Here is a 20,463-nt window from a genome sequence, read left to right as displayed (position 1 = left end):
GGGTTTGCTCACAAAAATGCTTGTTGTGTTGGCTGGCTGCCTGGACAGCATCCTGCTACTGTCAGCAACAAGCATGGAGGACCGACAAATATGCTTTATATCTAGCCCATAAGATATACCTGCATGAAAGTGAAAATGATATCTTGCTTGGTAGTTTTGCTGGAACATCTAAAAATGATAATGCCATTGAAGGGACCATAATAACTTCTGCACAAGATTCTGGTAGACAGGTTTTCATGTTGCCGACTGGCTAAATAATTCTACCCATTCAGTCAGTCGAGCAGCTTTTCACTTGCCCGGAATGAACTGTGAACTGCCCTACAATATGAATGAAACAAATGCCTTTATCCAGGACCCTCCGATAATTTTTTTTTAGTTTCTTATGGTTAACATCATTATATTTTGTGGCTCGTATCCATAACATATCCACTGACCGCCAACTTCAATGAAATTGCAAACAATGTGGGCGGCACGGTGGCACAGTGGTTAGCACTGCTGCCTCACAGCGCCAGAGACCCGGGTTCAATGCTCGCCTCAGGCGACTGACTGTGTGGAGTTTGCATGTTCTCCCCGTGTCTGCGTGAGTTTCCTCCAGGTGCTCCGGTTTCCGCCCACAGTCCAAAGATGTGCAGGTCAAGTGAATTGGCCATGCTAAATTGCCCATAGTGTTAGGTAAGGGATAAATGTAGGGGTATGGGTGGGTTGCGCTTCGGCAGGGCGGTGTGGACTTGTTGGGCCGAAGGGCCTGTTTCCCCACTGTAAGTAATCTAATCTAAATGTTTGAATCTATTTATGTTTCAGGAGAAATACATGACACAGGCTAGCCTCCCACTATGTTTTACAGTGTTGTTAATACAAAGGAGCTAATTTAAACCTTTTAACAGGCTGAGGAAGCCAGGGTTTCACTTCGTGAACTGGTAACTATGGCAAATTAATACAAACCAGATTCTACCAATCTAAAATGACGTACGTCTGGATTACTGCTCCCAGATCTGGAGGACTGAGCCATTCACTGTAGATGGTAAAAGGAACAGGATAAAGTACCCTGAAGCTTGCACCTTTGTTCCAGAGTGCTGGGGCTCTCTGCGGGTTGGGTTGAGCAACCCAGCATGTGCTGAGGCTGCCAGGTGTGGAGTTGAGTCGAGCAGAAGGTTGGCCTCTGCCTTTCTCAGCTAACATTCTGGTATGATTGCACTAACTCGCTGAGGAAGTGCTGTATTGTCAGTGGTACTAGTTTTCTGATGAAATGTTGACCCCTTTTCAGATAAACATTAAAAAACCCATGGCACTATTCAAACAGAACTGGTGAGTTTTCATTTATGGGCTGGCTAATATTTAACAAATATCACAAAAAGAAAACAGATTATTTGATCATTATTACATTACTGTTTGTGAGAGCGTTCTGAGTGCAAATTGTCTGCTATATTTTGTATTACAGCAAGGATGATATCAACAAATTCTTCCATAAAATGCTTTGAGACAGTCTGAGGTTGTGAAAGCCACTTTAAAGAAATGAAGTTTTTCTTTCTAAACCTGCTTTTCAATATTGATTTTTTTCAGGTCACAGAGGGACATTAATTTAACATGCCGTCACAGTGCATGGTCCATGTCACAACTGTCTATCTGCTCCAAGCAACTGTCTTTCCATGCTTTCTTTATGTTTTTCTTTCAGCATCCACATTTATCTAGGAGAAAGAGAGGACTGCAAATGCTGGAGATTGGAGTCAAAAAGTGTGGTGCTGGAAAAGCACAGCTGTTTCGAGCATAAGCGCTTCTTCAGGATTGTTCCTGATGAAGAGCTTATGCTTGAAAAGTTGACTTTCCTGCTCCTTAGACGCTGCCTGACCAGCTGTGCTTTTCCAGCACCATACTCATTCACATATATCTATCAAATAAAAGTTAGCTTCAATGAATAATGCAATCCTAATTGCAATAAACCTACACACAAAAATGATCATTTTAATCTTTATATTTCTTGGAACTTGTATTGCAGTGCATTTATTTCATAATCCTTGTTGCCTCTCGACTCCATTATTCCGATAATCTCCTGGCTAACTTTCTACCTTGCATTGTCTATAAACTTGAGCCTATCCAAAGCTCTGCTCCCCATATTCTAAATCTTACCAAATTTTACTCTCCTACCATCACTGTACTCACATTATATCTGAAATATAAAACACCTTAATTCCAAAATTTTCAATTCTGTTTTAAAAGCCCTCCATTACCTTGCCCCTTCCTTCAAGTTTGCAACTCTGTGTGATCTCTCTGTTTCTCTGATTTTGGCTGTTTTTGCATCCCTAATTTTAATTGTTCCACAATTGGTGGCTATACACACAGTTCACTAAGTTCTAAACTTTAGAATTCCCGTTCTCTTTGCCTCTCTACCTCTCTCTATTTCCACAAGAAATCTCTTAAAACCGACCTTACCTGTCATAACATTTCTTTATATGGCTTAATGTCAAATTTGATATGGTCCCTGAGAAGAATTTTGGGATGGCTTACAAAGTTCACATTCTGTACAAATGTGTGTATTTTTGCTAGTCCAGATGAATATGTGCAGCGCTTTGAAAATGTAATTATATTTTGAATTATGTACACATTTTCTGAGGGCTATGAGGTTTATAGCAATAATGCAAAACATCAGAGCTATTTAATAGTTGTTGCGCAGAAGTTAAAGATCACAGCTCATCTGGATCAGGGTTTGTCTGTTTGTTGCAGAAGTCAGAGGACCTGTACTAAAAGCACCAGCAAAGGAATAACCTTTTGTTTTGAGAAATCTTCACTGCCCACGCTTAGAAATGGTCAGATCTGTACAGCAGCCGGCTGTAACTGTTACAGGAACTAGAAAAATAAATGCATCACATGTTCATCAGGAATGACATAAAACAAAACTAATGTCTGCTGACTCATTTCTGGATTGGTAAAGAGGTGAATAAAATAATTTTGTGTGGGTGGGGAGCAGGAGGAATGAATGATTTTAAATCAAGTTGAGATAAAAAGTGTGTAATTAATGAAACAAATCAATAAGAGACAATATTATTAATTACTTCAATGTCTGGATTAATTAATTTTTACATGTCTATAAATAATATTAAAAATGTTTACTTATGTATATTTGTAATGTACTTGTCCTTTATGTTTAAATGGATGCTTTAAGTAAAAGAAAGAAATTGAAAATTAATATTTCAAGAAAGAGAGAAAACATAATTTGTCACAAAACAAGAATGCTTTTGTGAAAAGTCATGTAATAGATGGTGGACAAAACATATTGGACAGATGGGATACAATCTTATAGGGGTCTGACTGGCATGGGCTATGATGGGATTTGTGGCACAGTGAGGTGGGAGGTCCAATGGGGCCTACATGATGTCAGGAGCATCTCACCACATCTTTTATGTTTTGCAGAGCTGTGTGGTGAGTTTTTCACTAGAGCCGAGCTGCCAAGTAAGTACAATTAAGATTTGTGAAACACCTCATTATTGAAACAGCCAACTCAACCTCATTAATATTCAACTTACCAGCTTACCAAACACCAAATCAGACATTGAGAAATTTCAACATGGAAATAACAGGGTATACATAACAACAGTTGTTGTGGGTATGTTCACCATGCTGAGAAGTTGGTCTGCAGACGTTTTGTCCCATTTCTGGGGACATCCTCAGTGCTATGGAGCCTCATGTGCAGTGCTGCTATACTACATTGGTTGAAATTTATTTAGTTTCTATCCCGCTGCTTCCAACTGTCAGTTCCAGTTGTTTATTACAGTGATCAGTATATTGAGTCCCGGTCAATGTGTTTCTTGATGGAGTTGATGGATGAGTGCCAAGCTTCTAGGAATTATCTGGCTGTCCAATGATTGGCCTGATCTATTATTGTTGTGTTGTCCCAGTTGAATTTGTGGTCCTTGACATCTGTGTATATAGATACTAAGGATAGCTGATGTTCACGAATGCAGTTGTCTGCCTGTTTGTCCTATATATATAGTGTTTAGTGAACCGGCAACCGCAAGCAGCTGGAATGAAACCAAATAAATTCCAACTGACACAGTACAGCAGTGCTTCACAGGAGGCGCCACAGCACTGAGGATGTCACCAAGAAATGGAAAAAAAATGTCTGCAAACCGAATTCCCAGCTCGGCAAACATACCCACACACAAGCTACAAATCTTTACACAAACCTTGAATACATAATAACTTCAGCTCATCGTTTGATCTAAAGGACCTTCAGTTTGGACACTGCCACCAATACCTCAGGGCATGCTCCATCAGCACCAGCCATACACAGCCCATGTCCACATTGGTATCTACAGAAAGGTCATTGCGTGCTTAGGAACACACACAGCTCAAGTTGCATCTGTGGGTTCTTAGCTTGCTCTCATAGTACTCACCTACTCTAAGTCCACCTCGAGGTTCACAGTATCTCTGCATGGTCTTGCCTTTTTGTGCTTTGCCCCTTCAGCCAGACATACCAAGCTCAGACTCCTTCTGTCTTGCTTTGGTTTTTAGCACAGTCACAAAGCCAGGAAGCTTGACATGGTTGTCTGCAGAGCCAGTCAAATCAAGGATTGATAGCCTTCACTCAGGTGTCCTGGCTTAGGAAGTCCAGCGCTGCCTCTGATATCAGTTCAGAAGTTTGGACACTACCATTCAACTATTCAGGGAGGTCAAAGTCAAGATGTCCTCCATATAAGCTGTGAGGAGATGACAATCAGGTAGGCTATCATCCGTTTTGACTCTTTTTGCCCTTTTGTGAGCTGTTTTCTTCCGGAAGGGAGTCAGTTATTAATAGAGGTGCAAGTGTGCAGCACGGCTGTTACTGCAGATCCACGTGGGGAGGTGTCCCAAGCAAGTGAATAGATAAGTGAAGAAGATATGCAGGGTTACTTTTGTAGGTTATGGTTGGAGAAAGTGAGCAAGAAATAATGTCACATGGGGCAGTGAGTGTGTTTAAGCATGAGCCTTGCAGCGGTGAGAGGCCAGGTCTGGGGCAAATATCAGGAACCAGTCAGCAGAACATCTTCAGACTGATTGTATTTGTCTGAGTACACAATGGGCTGTCAATAATGGCAAGGAACAAGTGTTGCGATCTTTCAGCAGATATCAGCAAGTGACAAACCTTTCTGGGAGGAGTGTATGATATGGTGTCGAAATTTATAAATGAGAAAATCAATAGGAGCAAGGTAGGTAGTTAATGATGCACATTTGGTAAGATATCGTGCGAACATTCATGAAGCCTCATGGTGAGAATATCTCTAAAAGGCCTAATTCAATTCGCACTTCATCAAAAAACACGTAAGATTTAGCCCATGCTAATATTCCTTGGAGATCAACAGTGGGTTGAATTGTTTAAATATAATTGTATTTAAGACATTAATAATAAATACTTCAGTCATATTGAGAAACAGAAACATATATTCATTCAAAGAACACAAATAATCAATAAAATGTTAGCTCTGAATATTTCATGAGGATACGGCAAAACAAAGCATTAATGCTAAATACTCTGACAATCAAAATACTGTAAGTTCTTGCTAAACCTTTACTTTTGTCAGCTATTGTGGTTACATTTGACGATTGTTACATGACAATTTCTGGTCTTGGATTTTAAAACACTTGTCAAGACTGAATTATATTGCCTGGTCACCTCCAAATAATCATCAAAACAGGGCATTATCCTTAAATAGTTAAAACACATGCATATAGCTTTGCTTTTCAAATTACTATTCTGTCATGTTACGAGAAAGCGTTTTTTCTCAATGCTAGAATGCATTAATGCTTGGTTAAGGCAATGCATTTTCTTCAGATGCCCATTGGACCATTGAATGTGTATAAATCATAGCTTCTCTTTAGGATAGCCCTTTTCTTGCCATGTACAAAGCACAAGTAATTCCAAGATGATTCATTGAACAACAATGAAAAATTGGACACTCAGCCAAAATCAACAGTAAGAAGGGTGATCAAAGGCTTTGGTCTAAGAGGTAGCTTTTATGTTTAATAGGTTTGGAGGTGTAGTGATTTAGAGATGAATTTGAGTGTCTGGATTCTGAGTGGCTGAAGACATATTGCTAATGATAGGGTGAAGAGAGGAGATAGATGCAAAGAGCTTGCAGTCACTGATATGGAGAATTTAGTGGGAATGATTGCTGTGCTGGAGATTATTACAGTGTTGGGAGGGCTGAAACCACAGAGAGATGTAAATATGAAAATTAAAAGTTCAGTCAACTGGGAACCAATTTAATTAAGTGAGGTAGACAAACAGGAAGCTGGAAGAACACAGCAAGCCAGGCAGCATCAAGAGGTGGAGAAGTCAATGTTTTGGGCAGCAACCCTTCTTCAGAACCTGAAACATTGACTTCTCCACCCCCTGATGCTGTTTGTCAACTTTTGGATTCCAGCATCTGCAGTTTTTTTTGTCTTTAATTGAGTGAGGATTATATGGATTTATGATTGGCAATACGTAGGTATCAGAGTTTTGAATGAATCAAACTTTATGGGCAGTCAATCAAAATGGGTGTCACATGGCACAGTGATCAGCACTGCTGTCTCACACTGCCAGGGACCCAGGTTGTGTGTGGAGAACCTGTATGGCAACTGTGTGGAGTTTCTACATTCTCCTTGTGTCTGCGTGGGTTTCCATCAAGCGCTCCAGTTTCCTCCCACAGATGTACAGATTAAGTGAGTTGGCCATGTTAGGTTGCCCTGTAGTGTCCAGGGATGTATAGATTGGGTGGATTAGCCATGCTAGATGTGGGGTTACAGGGATAGGGTACAGGGCTATGTCTGGGTGGGATGCTCTTCAGCGGATTGGTGGGGACTTGAAAGGCCAAATGGCCTCCTTCTGCACTGTAGGAATTCTATGATTTAGAAAGAAAGTAGATGTTACAGATCAAACATTAATCAACTAAGGAATTAAATGTGGAGGTAACTCAGAGAAAAGTCGGTTTTAGTAAATGAGGAGTTGAAGGGAGTCTGGAGGACAGAGATGTTGCAAAGAGGAAATAGAGTTATATGTGGATCAGCCTGAGATGATTACAAGGAAGGGAAATAGAATCAATATCGAAAAAGTAGAGTTTATGGTAAAATCCAAGCTGATGTTTTCTGCCTGTCAGGAGTTGGAGTAAACTGTGACTCTTCCAAGGCAGGATTTCAGACAAACAGTGTCATAACACAGATACCATACAGGGTTTCTGCAAATTTGTGAAGAGGAAGAGATATATAGGATTAGCATACACATACATGGAAGCTAGACTCATGGAGGAATCTTTAAAAGTGGTCAAACTCTAGATCAGAGGCAAATAGGTGTTCAACTTGGCACACCAGTCTCAATCCCAACCCCAAGACATTTCATGGCAGGAAGCTTGGGTTTGATTGGTAAGCAATGCTATTTGTGATCTGCAATTGAAGGGCCTGGCTATTAAGACACATCCACATATTACTGGAACTTCTGGAAGGCCATGTGGGTTAAGGTCAGATAGTCGGGCTGCCATGATGGAACACACAAGGCACCTTCCCCTGCTGAACCCAGAGTGGCTGTCATCCACAACTGCAGTCACCAACAGTCATCTGAAGGTGCTGCCTGTTAAAAATATCATGCTCAGGTGGCTCTGACTTTAAAAAAGTGTGTACACTGCAGCTTTTCCCTTGTTTTCTACGGAGACCCCCAGCGACAGAGTCAGTTATCTTGTTTTGTAGTTCTGATTTCACAACTATTTGACATTAGTGATGTCTACTCTAAATAGTCTTTCTCACCCTCATAGTAGTTCATGTCTATCAATTTCTATGCCCTCTATTGTATGGATAAATAATAGTGGCTTCAAAATTGTCTTTTAGGTTGGAAATTATTTTAGAATGATAAATTAAAACATGAGCTAATGTAGCTATTTTACATGCATCACGTTTTGACATTCAAAGGATAACATTTCAAAGAATATTTGGTAACTGAAAATCTTGCCATCCTTTTTGAGTTACACATCACGGTAATTTCCCTTAAGTAGCAATCTGACATCTTTTTGTTGTTTGATTTGTTAATAACTGTATTTGTTGAAATGCTGTATTATTAGTCTACAGCTTTTGAAAACCAATGCCTTGAAAATGAATACATCCTATTTGAAGTGCCTATTACAATATTTACTGGGAGGTTTACCCAAGGGAGGCACAGATGTAATCTCAATCATCAACTATTGGAACCTATGGTCGAACTGAAACCTGGATTCGAAAGGAAGAGTGAGAACAGTAAATAACACATTCAGTCAGAAATTAGTTTCCTTTCTAAAATGTTTCAAGAAGCCTTCATAATTGATACAATCTCACTCAGCTGAAATCTGTGATATATCTTATGTGTGCCTCAAGCACCGAGATTTAATATCGAATGGCTTTAAAGGTCAGAAGTGAGAAAAACTTTTTTATAAACGTATTGCTGTTCTTTGACTATTTACCTTGGATTCTATTAGAATAAAACAAAAATCAAAAAAAGCTCAACTCATTAAGTTGCAGAGCAGAAAGACTTGATTCGATCAGTACCAGATTACATGAGTATTGACCTTGATGATCTTAGTGGAAAACTGAGTGGGCAATTCAATGAGTCTCAGCACCTCAGATTCAGAATTAAGTAAGAAAACTGGGATCTCATAGCAAATATTTTGATAAATGTATGTAGATTGAATCAGACTCAGCTGTGATATTCTGCCTCACTGTCCAGATAGGGATGTTGTAGGAAACACCCAGTTCTAAGACAGGAATTGAAAAGAGGGGACTGTTTGCTTCAGAGCTGAGACAGTTAATGCAAAATTTAATAGAGATTAACATTCTGATTTTCCATTTTTATGACCTCACACTTCCAGCATTATATTCCGTCTGCAATTTGTTGTTTACTCAATTAACCTGTTTATATCTCATTGCAGCCTCTACGTCTACCTCACAACTTGCATTCCCTGATAGGTTAGTATCAGCAGCAAACCTACAGGGGAATTTTATGCCCTCCTCCCCACTGGGTTTCAAGGTGGAGGGGCAGATGCTGTGTAAAATAAAACACACGGCTCACCCAGCATCCTCTCACTTACCTCTGAGCTGGCACAACATTATAGGAGGTGGTCAAGGTGTCAGCCAACCTGCTTGCCAGTCCTTGGTGCTACTGAGCCCCAAATAAAGTCTTCAAAACCTGTTTCTGCCTCCACTGCTATAATACAGTAAGCAAAGGATAATGGAATATGACTGACCAACCTGCTACCTTTTGGTTGCACTTTTGCTGGTTTCAAAAGTACTCTCAATCCTTAGAGTTATTACTACTCCTCGCAAAGTTAAATCCCTTCTTTAAATCTAATACTATCCTTAACTTCTTTGGTAAGCCACAAATAGATCTTTCTTCCTGACTTTTGGCTTGTCTATGTGATATGTTTTTGATCAAAATATTGAATTATTTCTTTTTGGGGCAGCATGGCAGCTCAGTGGTTAGCACTGCCACCTCACAGCGCCACGGACCCGGGTTCGATTCCGCCCACGGTTGACTGTGTGTGTGGAGTTTGCACATGTAGAGTAGAACATGTATGTTTCTGCATCATAGATCATGAGTGCTGGGTTAGGTTTGTGACCCAAACCAGCCCACAACCATCAAACCCATTAAAGGCAGACTCCAAAACTGGAAAGCCTGATAATGTGGTCAGAAATAGCAGAAAAGGACGGGAAGCCAAGTTGGTGAAAAACTGGCTGAGACTGTCACTTCCTTCTACACAGATGCTGTCTGTGTAGAAGGGATTTGATTTGTAGGTCATAACTTTGTGGGCTAGATTCTGGCCAGGAGGAGGGTGATGGGGATGAAGGTTGTGGAAATCGGATAAAACTGTCCTAGTTACTTAACAGAGGAAACTTTGCACCTGCTCAAACATTATATCAAAGTTCCACACTTCCCTATTTAGCTTGAGGCACTGTTCATGCGGAAGATTGATGAAGTTATACCTAACGGGCTATGGGTGCCAGCGATCTCAATAGTTTTGAGGAGTTTAAGATGGTGGAAATTTTGACTCATTCACACTCTATATTAACCAGAAAGCTGCAATGTGTAGAAATAGTCTTTTGGTCCCAATAGACGACCAATAGATAAAAGGATTATATTTTCTAACCAAGAGCTACTTCATCGAATATGCACCAAATATTCAATTTGAAAGTATCTCAAAAAATATTTTTGAACAATTTTAACCTAATTCATCTGATAGGAAACTGCAAATTTCAGATTGAGCTCCAATTTCATGTCTGATCTGATTTTAATAAAGGGTAAAACCACGATCCCATCAGTTCCATGACAGGTGCATTTTTGGTTAAATGAGGAGCCTTTGTCTGAACACCACAAACAAAAGCACATTGTAAAATGGAAAGGAAGGTTTTAAATTACTAAGTACTGGCAGCTGAAACTTTCTTTTTTAATTGAACAGTGTGCAGACGTTTTGGCTGTGTTTTCATTTATTGTCACGTTTCTATTGTGTTCTATATTGTCTACATTTCTAAAACTATGTTCCTATATTTTATTGCACATTGCAAATGTTTTTGGCCACTGCTAACTCCAGCTCTATATTTCCTTTGTGATGTCCATCCTATGTAGCAGGTTAATCGTACAAGCATGTTGAGGTCTCAGTGTCAACAGCACCTGGGAAAATATGTGCTGCAGCTTTGCAATAGGACAAGTCAAGAACTTGAAATAATTACACAACATTCTCTAATGTTAATACAGTTAAGAGGTGGAGGAGTCAGCAAAGGAAGCACATTTGAACCTGCACACATTCAAAATTGAGGCACAAAGCAGTATTTGACAGAGAATATCAAGAAAACTTGGAACAAGTGCAATGCCCACATGTCCCTTATTCTTTTATGCTTGCCATTGTTCCTTACTCTTCAATATATCTTCACTCAATATAACAGCTCCCTGTCTCCTGAGTGGAGGAACATTTCACAGGTTACACTGATGCTGCTCAAAGCTAACTGTTAAAAGGGATATTGTAATGGTTATCAAATATTTCTATGCGTGGAAGTGTTGCAAGTAGTGACAGAGTCCCACGTATCCTTGCCTTATCCAGTTGACAGGAAAGTGACAAGCATTGACAGAAAATGTTCTGCTGTCATTGCAGCAAACAATTTACTCATTTGAAAAGATATAATATGCATTAAGATAACAAATAAAGAAGCCTGATGGACCTCCTGGGGAGTTCTAAGATCAAGGGACAACTTATTTCATGTTGGTTTGTTTATCCCATAATTACTCAACAGAGATGGATGCTAACTGAACTACAAAGCAGAGGGAAAGAAATCAGCATGGCGAAAATCAGCATGCTATGTTGCCATGGAGGGAATCATCGACATGCTAGATCCTAGCTAGATATTGCACATTAGCTTCAAGCTGTAATCAGCAGCCTGGCAAATCTTTCTCTTCTGTGACGCAGAAACCAAGTTGTACGGGGAAAATTAATTCAAAGCATCACTACACAGAGTTATCTCAATTCCCCATGCTAGACAGCATCATAGGCTGTTGCCTGTGTGAGTCATGCAGTTACACTAACAAATCTGCTTCTCCCCCACATTGTGTCTCTAGTTTTACTTGGAATGACATTATCTAAATGAGCACAGAATGGGGATCTAACATAGTTTGCCCATTGAACAGGCAAACTCATAGCATCTTCACAGGACTAATAGAATTGATGTTGATTTCAAGATTTCAATCCTTATGTTGTTTTGGAGTTTCAGATGACAACAGGAATTACTATTAAGAATTTCTTCCATGAAAGTTCATAATCATAGATTTTTAACAAAGGATCTATTTTATCATCTCCACGCATACTTTCAACTCTAAAATGTTCAAAAATCTATTTTAGATCAATTGAATGAAATTGTCTATACAAAAGTGATTCTTCTGTTGCTGAGTCATTACAATCTCACCTTTCCTGAAGACGGGTGTGTTTCACTGATTTGAATGATGTGGAAAATGTTGATGTGTGGTCCATGCTCTCTGTTGTATGTTGACCTTGACAGCTCACAGTATGCGCTGGAATGGAAGCTAGCCCAGACTGTACCATGCTTTGTGCTGCATATATTTCAGAACAAGGCAGGCCTGCGATGACACTACCTGCTGGCTTCACGATGTTGTGGGTAGTTTGGATGCAAAGGCACCCTTGAATGATAATACATCTGTAAATTATTAGAAATGACAAATTTGTTGTGGTGACAAACACTGCATACTAAGCACAAACTTCTAAGTCACTTTACAGTTAAGTGTGCAGAATAATTATATCTTTGAGGATATCTATATGTCTACAATTATACCTTTTAAAACATTATTATATCTCCCTTAAAGATTATTGTCTGAGTATTGCATAAGTTAGCAATAATTATTCTTCCAAACTGCTCACTGAATATAGATATTAAAATAAACATCTGTCATAATTTTTAGAGTTAATATAAAACTTGACATGTATATTGCATTGCAGAAATTTCTACAAAGCAAAATATAAACTTAAAAAATATCAAGTCTGCAAAAGCTTCAACAGCCTCCTGCAATTCATTTACCTAAAGTGTGGTGAAAGGAAACCATTTCGGGTGATTCAGGATTTCAATATTTTATTCAAGGTGATTCAATAAATATTGGTCATACAGCTAGTTACTGAATTTATTTGATAAGCTACTATGATTAACCGGCCTTCTACAAGATTATATTGCCTTAGCTTTTATGAAATAACCATTAATGTAAAGTATAAATTTGGAATGTCTGACATGGATTTCAGTAATTGAAGATATTCATTAATTACAAACTGAGGTCCGCAGATGTGGAGAACACAACTACTATTTATTTGGTGATATGATTGAAAGCTGCATAATTTCCATATCCTTTCTATTTCCTGACTGCAATGTCTTTGTAGTGCACTATAGTTGGTGTTCAATTCATGTTGAAATGGAATCCCATCAAAAGGAGAAGAACAAAACTCATCGATTGGGCCATAGAGTATAAAAATTAGCAAGTCATGCTGCAGCTGTGTAGAATTTTAGTTAGGCCACATTTAGAATATTGTGCACAGTTCTGGTCTTTACACTACCAGAAGGAAATGGAGGCTTTGGAGTGGGTATAGAAAATGTCAACAACGATGGCGCCTGATTTATAGGGTATTGGCTATGAAGAGAGATTGGACAAATTTGTTTTGTATTCACTTGAACATCAAAGGATGAGGGCGGCCTCATAGAAGTTTATAAAATTATGAGAGGTATGGATAGAATGGAAAGTTAGAGTCTTTTTCCCAGAGTAGAAATGTTAATTACAAGGGAACATAGATTTAAGGTAAAAGAAAGTATGTTTAAGGAGATGTGAGAGGCAGGATGTTTACTCAGCGGGTAGTAAATGCTCAAAATGCATTGCTCAAGGAGGTAGTATAGGCAAATATAATAGCAATGTTAGAATAGAATCGCTGCAGTGTGGAAGCAGGTCATTCAGCCCAACAAGTCTACACTGATCCTCCAAAGAGTATCCCTCCCAGACCCATTCACCTATCCTATTACTCTACATTTCCCAGGACTAATGCAGCTAACTTCCACATCCCTGAACACTATGGGCAATTTAACATGGCCAATTCACCTAACCTGCACATCTTTGGAGTGTGGGATGAAACAGAGCACCCGGAAGAAACCCAGCTAGACATGGGAAGAATGAGCAAACTCCAAACGGACAGTCGTCCGAGGATGGAATTGAACCTGGGTAACTGGCGCTGTGAGGCAGCAGTGATAACCACTGAGCCACCATGCCACCCTTTTTACGAGGCTCATGACACATATATGACTAGGCAAGGGATATTAGTATACAGACAGGGTAGAGGAAAACAGCTTTTAGTTTAGAAAGGCATTGTCTCGGTGGGATGAAGGACCTGTTCCTGTGATGTACTGTTTCTTGTTCACTTAAAAATCTTTTTGCTTCTACAGTTGTGCCTTTATATTTTCTTTCACAAATTAATTATTTTTTTCAAGATCTGAACTGTCAGCGGTTTAAATATGTATTGGAAAATTAGTGTCAAGAGGTTTAAGTTTGTATTGGAAAATTAGTATATATAATTATTTCCTGATATAACAAACAAATGCTTTTAGTTAAGGCTGAGGAATGTATTATTCACCTGTTCTATCTTCACCTGCTTTATCCTCTACTGAATGACGTGGTGGTACTGGTGTTGGACTGGGGTGGACAAGGTCAGAAGTCACACAACATCAGGTTATAGTCCAATAGGTTTATTTGAAATCACAAGCTTTCGGAGCACTGCACCATAACCTGGTGTTGTATGACTTCTGATCTACTCCTGAATGTACTAACTCCCAAAGGCACTAGATACTGCTTGGTCCTTCGTCTAAGTACTTGACTTTCATTGCAGATATTGGCAACTTACATAAAATTTGAGGAATTGTGGGGAATCACAAACCCATGAGCAATCAGGATTCAAGTAGGTTTTTGTGTATAAATTGGATTCTGAAAAGTACATTAGCGTCGGTGAGTCACTATTCTTCATTATAATAGAGCACACTGATTAACATGTTGGATGTAGGCTTTTCTAAATAGTAGCTTTATTTAAATATTCATTCATAGGACATAGCGCCATTGCTTGAGCCAACAGTCATTGCCTCAGAAAGTAGTTAAAATGCAACCATATTGCTGTGGATCTAGAATCACATGTAGGCCAGAATACAGATTTCTGACCGTAAAGGACATTAGTAAACCAAATGAGGTTTTGCAAACATTAAGCTAGTGGTCACCATTAAGCTAGTTTTTTATTCCAGATTTTTATTGAATTAAACTTTTATCATTTATCATGGTATGATTTGAATCCAACTTTCCATGCCTTGGGTTCTGGATTACTAGTTCAGTGACATGTCTGCTATTAATTACTGCACAGTAAAGTATGGGATAACAAACTAAACCCATCATAGAGTTGTTAAATTCAAGGAATGGATAGATAATATTTCTCAGATGTCTGTATTAGGATCACTGCTCTTTTCGATAATTGTTAATAACTTAGCATGCAGAGTAATTTAAAATTTATCGATAGCATGCACTTAGAAATCTAGTAACTAATGAGAATATTCAAACAGACAGGAGGGTATAGACAGACTTGTGAAAAGAGTGGGCATGTGGCTGATGAAATGTTATGCAGAGAAGTGTGAACTGATTCATTTTTGATAACAAAACAAAAGAGGTAACACAACCAAAATGATAGAATTTATGTGTGGGATGGTGGGATTTGGAGGGGACTGCAGGAAATGAGAAACCTGTACATGCACAAATTTTTGAAAGTAGCATGACAACTTGAGAAAGATGTTAAAAAGAAAATGAATAGCATCCATGGCTCTTAATCAAAACATAATGTACTACAACAACAAAAAAAAGAGGGTGTTATGGTAAATGTTTACAAAACATTAGTTAGGCTTCACTTGTACTCTATCTAATTTAGGGTACCACATTTTGGGAAGGATACACTTGACTTATGGTACCAAGGTGAGAAGCTTCAGTTCTGTGGAGAAATTGGAGATGTTCTCAAAAGAGCAAAAACATTGAAGAGAAGGTTTGATAAAATTGTTCTAGATCATGAATAGCAGAAACTTCATGGAAGGATTGATAATCAGATTTAAGGTGTATGAGAAAGAAAGCAGAGGCAATGTTAGGAAACATTTCTTTATGGGTAGTTGTGATCTGGAATACACCAGTTGAAGTAGAAGATTTAGTGGTGGCATTTAAAGGTAACTTGAAAAAGAAAATATATGGCTATGGGCAAGAACAAGGGTGTGGGGCTAAGTGGTTAGCTTTTTGGTACAATGAGCCAAACTGTCACTTTTTGTGCTATATTTGTCCATAAATCCATGGCAACAAGAGCTTTTAATATATTTTGTATTGTGATGCACAGATCAAAAGCAGGTTCAACTTGCACACAACATCATGTAAATTGCTTTTGTGGAAAAAGGTTTATTGCAGGATTTGTATATTAATGGCCAACTTGCAAGTGAATGTTCTAAAGAGATAATACGGGAATTCTGATGTGAATGAACAAAGTATGATATGTGCACATTTTCTTGTGTGTTTTTATGTCTACAAATAGATGTCACCATGCAATAAGAATGGTTGTTAAACTGTATATATTTTTGAAGTTGGATATTACCTTTAGTATAAAGAAAAAGTGAAATTAAGAGAAACATGCAATGAAATAATACACTGTTGAGGCATTTGACCAAAATGTTATATTTGGCCATAATAATTATTCTTACAGGGAAAAGGGGGATGCTCCTGCAAAGTTCAGGGCTTGAAATAATATTTAGTTTCTAGCATATTTTTGTGATTTAGATATATATATATATATTAGAATGGATGTAACAAGTTTGTGGTCTAATGGAGTTGGTAATTAAAACATTGCAATATCAGCATAGTCAGGTTAGATATGTAATTGATCACTGTAGCTTGTTTTACTGCAAAGTTGGATACTATATTCAATACTGATATAAAAGCTGGCATTACTCTATGCACATTACGTGTGATTCAAGTCATATAACATGGGACAGTTTAACAGAAGGCGCACAAATGCTATATCTCTGAAACAAATAGACTATACAGTTCGTCCATGACTAGTATTCTTTTGCACCAAACCCAACTAAGATCATAACAACATAACAAAAAATAAGATGAAAATGCCATCAAAACTCATCATTCCACAATTCAAACTCTTATTGTATTCAGTTACATTTTAAGCCTCTCATCATATGGATAATTAATGCTGTTGCTTACTCTAAATCTCTTATCACTCTTCTTTGTTTTACATATTTCAAGTCACATTCGTATTCTTTGCTTGATACCCAATGCTTACAGCCTCCTGGTCTTATTTGAGATAACTTATCGTCATATCTAAGCCATATAATATTTTACATGTATCAATGATGTTACTCGAATTGGCTAGTTTATATTGTACAACACAAGCAATAAGAGAATATTTGAAAAGTCATCTCCATTCATGCTTGCAATTGGACTTGTTGCTCTTTCCTATGATTTAGAAAGGAATAAAAGTCAAGCAGCTGCTCTTCATTTAACAGGAACTTACAGCTGGAAGAATTTCATTGCAAATGGATAAATTTGATGAAAGTAAAGAGTTTTTGGATATTACATGCTGTTTCCCTAAGAGAATATTCTGTACTTACTTAAAAGGGGTTGACCATACTGGAAACAAATCTGTGTGCTAGGTTATGATGCATCAAGGTAATTGGAAAGGATGTTTGGACGTCTGTATGAGCTGGACTGTCTCCCTGAATGAGTGAATCCAGATTATTGTATAGATTGATTATCAATAGCATATTTTAATTCTACCAATCTAAGGGCAATTATCATGAACGCTTGCTAGTGTTGTACAGGAGCAAGATGTTGCAATTAAAGATAGGAAAGTGTGTATCTATTCTTTAGTAACTACAGGTTCATTTGAATTTCAGTTTACTATTATATAATCCTCAAGTTTTCAGTCTCATAAACTCAGAGATAACTCCTTGTGAAAATTATTAACATATTATAAATAATCATATGATAATGAACATGTTGCTCGTAGTGGTCGCTAATTTAATAGAAGTTGCTTGTACTAAAACCATCTAGTTCTTTTATAAATATATTCAAATCTAATTTAGTAATGTAACTTTAAATATGATTTTTAAACGTTGCTATTCAACTTAAGCTTATTTTTGAAATGAATGTAATTAAGTTTAACAACAGAGATAGTCTGTTGTTAAATTGCACCAAAGATGAAAACAGAGAAGAAAAATCTATCTGGACCTCCTTCATTGGTCTGTCTTTGATATAAAGGCCTCAGAATGCTTAAACAATTTTCAGAGCAAACCAGTTCTCACTTCACAAAGGAATCTAGTAACACCCACACTGGATCTACTTTAATCAATGGGCATATCATTTTTAAAAAAACTGTACTATTAAAGTCATTTGTTCATTCTGTTGCATTCAATATTAAAATCTACTCATGAATGTGAGAGTTTTATCCCAGCAAAATAAGCTTCATTCAAATTATACCAGACAGATAAATAATTGGATAAACTCATAACATTCCACAAAAGAACATGCAATATTATGTGTCTTTTTCTCAATTCATGTTGGATTAATTTTACTCTATTGTCCCAATACATAATTACGATAATATAAACCATTTTTCTATCACTGGTATAAAGTAAAGTGCTACATCACTTTAATCAAACAAGAGGAGGAAATAGTTCAAAAAGTTACTTACCAACAAAAGGAAAGCATTTAAAATGTGTTTTACACCACAACGGCAGCAGCTGACTGTTACTCAAACTGAGTCCATGAAGTTTATTTCTAAAAGTGCAGAGAGTACACAATAAAATGAGATAGAACAAGGGCAGGAACAGGCACGTATTTTAAAGAGTTTCACAATTCCATCGGCACACTTCACACTGCAATGCTTTCAGGAGCAGTCAAATTGGACTTTGAAAACCAGTTCAACCGCACAACTTCTCAAGTTTAAACCCATTCAAGGCAAACCAAATTTCTGGCCCTTTTGTGTTCTCTGTTTACTGCTCTATGTACTCACCTAAAGTTAAAGTTAAAACATTCAGTAGAAAATTGGAATTGCTTTCCCCTTCTCTCTCTCTCTCTGTAGTAATCCCTGCCTATACTATACACTGCTGCATTTTCCTGAATGTTCAGGAAGCTGCTTATCAGCAGAGAGGTTCTTCTCACTGTTCGCTGCTGCTTCCTCCCACACCACCTACACACGGGCCTACGCACTTTCATCATTCTACTTCACTTGCAAGCTGACAAGGTGAAACAAAAGGTCACATTAAATGTACATGGCAAAAAAAAAGTGGAAAATTGGTGATACAGCCTAATACATATATTTTAGAATGTTGCAACATTTTCAATGCCAGTGTGAACCCTTTGCCAAATGTATGAGCTTTCCACATTTATCAGTGTATTTTAAAAACACACACGCACACACACCAAAACACCAGGTTACAACTTAGAAACATTTAGTTTGAAATATAAGTTTCCTTTATTAGTTAACAAACCGAAAGACTTATATATTAAAATACTGCACTTAACTACAATGCTTAATAATATTTCTGACACCTAAAACACATTTTCATACTAATCATGTGCACCATATAGTTAACTCAGAATGCTTCATGTTCTTGAAGGAAAATATATGAAGCTTAGCATTTGAAGTTGAAAGTGTTGAAATATTTACATTGCAAATCTTTCTTAATATATAACTCATTTTGGAAAATCAACATGTACTTCATGTAACTGGTAATAAAGAAATGTGTTTTAGTTTTATTTGAAAAATAAATGAATTTCTTTCAAATTTTCCATTTGGATTTCTTCCATTTATCAGAAAATGAATAAAATCACCTTTGCATCTTGCTGTCAGGCCAAGCTGTGATTGAGAGTACGTAATTTCTTTATTCCATTTTGTCAACAAAATGAAAACACATAGCCACATTATCACAGTGTGATTCAGCATAAGTCTAATTCTGTTTTATTATTGTTATAGGAAGGATATTATTAAACTAGAGAGGGTTCAGAGAAGATTTAAAATGTTGCAGGGAATGGAGAGTTTGAGTTATAAAACTAGACTGGGAAAGGGTGGTAGTTTTTTTCACTGGAGCGTAGGAGGCTGAGGGGTGACCTTATTGAGGTTCATAAAATCAGAGCGGCACAAATACAGTGAACGACAAGGATCTTTTCCCTAGGGTAGGGGAGTTCAAAACTAGGGACATATTTTTAAGGTGACAAAGAACGCTTTAAAAAAGATGTGAAGGGCAACGTTATTTACAGAGAATAGTTTGTGTGTGAGATTAACAGCCGGAGGAAGTGGTGGGTGCAGGTACAGTTACAACGTTTAAAAAGACATTTAGATAAGTTCATGAATAAGAACAGTTTGGAGGGATATATGCCAAGTGCAGGCAGGTGGGACTATTTTAGTTTGGGAACATGGTCAGCATGGGCTGGTTGGGCCGAAGGGTCTGCTTCTATGCTGTGTGATGTTATGACTCAATGACTCTACTCAGTAAGCACATTTAATCACAAAACTGGAACAAAGGTCTAGAGATTTAACAACTTTAAAGCACATCAGAATGTAATTGCTAGCACTTAACCTGATATGGTCATGACTGCAACACATTATATTGGTTTGGAATTTGTCAGAGATATGTTCAGTAAATTCTGTTTCATGCAGAACAGGTTGAATTGGCACTCTGCCAAGAAAGGGCACTTCTTGCTTTTTCACTTTGTAGTTAGTGCCTGAAGTGCATTACTACATCTAATTGTGTAGACATCACTGATTGGCTCCTCCGATTCACATATCAGAGATCAGCTTTTTCTGTTTCTGGCTAGACTCCTGGGTGCAGTTGCTTGAGAAAGTGAAAGAAATCTCCTGAGTACAAAGAACAAAGGGAAGGAGA

At 37.8% G+C, this 20,463-nt stretch overlaps 1 protein-coding gene across 2 annotated transcripts in view; it reads right to left on the bottom strand.

The window, feature by feature from the left end:
- Nucleotides 1-18,744, bottom strand: part of LOC122563227 (receptor-type tyrosine-protein phosphatase R-like) — a 94,738-nt gene extending 75,994 nt beyond the window's left edge. The window contains exons 1-4 of one of the 2 annotated variants that reach the window (XM_043716824.2): nucleotides 18,591-18,744; nucleotides 18,270-18,355; nucleotides 17,188-17,292; nucleotides 11,920-12,168 (exon numbers count right to left, since the gene is read on the bottom strand). In XM_043716824.2, coding sequence (XP_043572759.2) covers nucleotides 11,920-12,056 — 137 coding nt within the window. In that variant the 5' untranslated portion in view covers nucleotides 12,057-12,168; nucleotides 17,188-17,292; nucleotides 18,270-18,355; nucleotides 18,591-18,744. The remainder of the gene's footprint in view (nucleotides 1-11,919; nucleotides 12,169-17,187; nucleotides 17,293-18,269; nucleotides 18,356-18,590) is intronic. The other variant, XM_043716823.2, reaches the window with a different exon arrangement.
- Nucleotides 18,745-20,463: the final 1,719 nt, after the last annotated feature.

This window comes from Chiloscyllium plagiosum, unplaced genomic scaffold (assembly GCF_037043375.1).
Source record: "Chiloscyllium plagiosum isolate Xiang-an unplaced genomic scaffold, Cpla_swu_hap1 HiC_scaffold_26, whole genome shotgun sequence".
In the NCBI taxonomy this organism is placed as follows: Eukaryota; Metazoa; Chordata; class Chondrichthyes; order Orectolobiformes; family Hemiscylliidae; genus Chiloscyllium; species Chiloscyllium plagiosum.
This window is presented reverse-complemented; position numbering and strand designations above follow the sequence as displayed.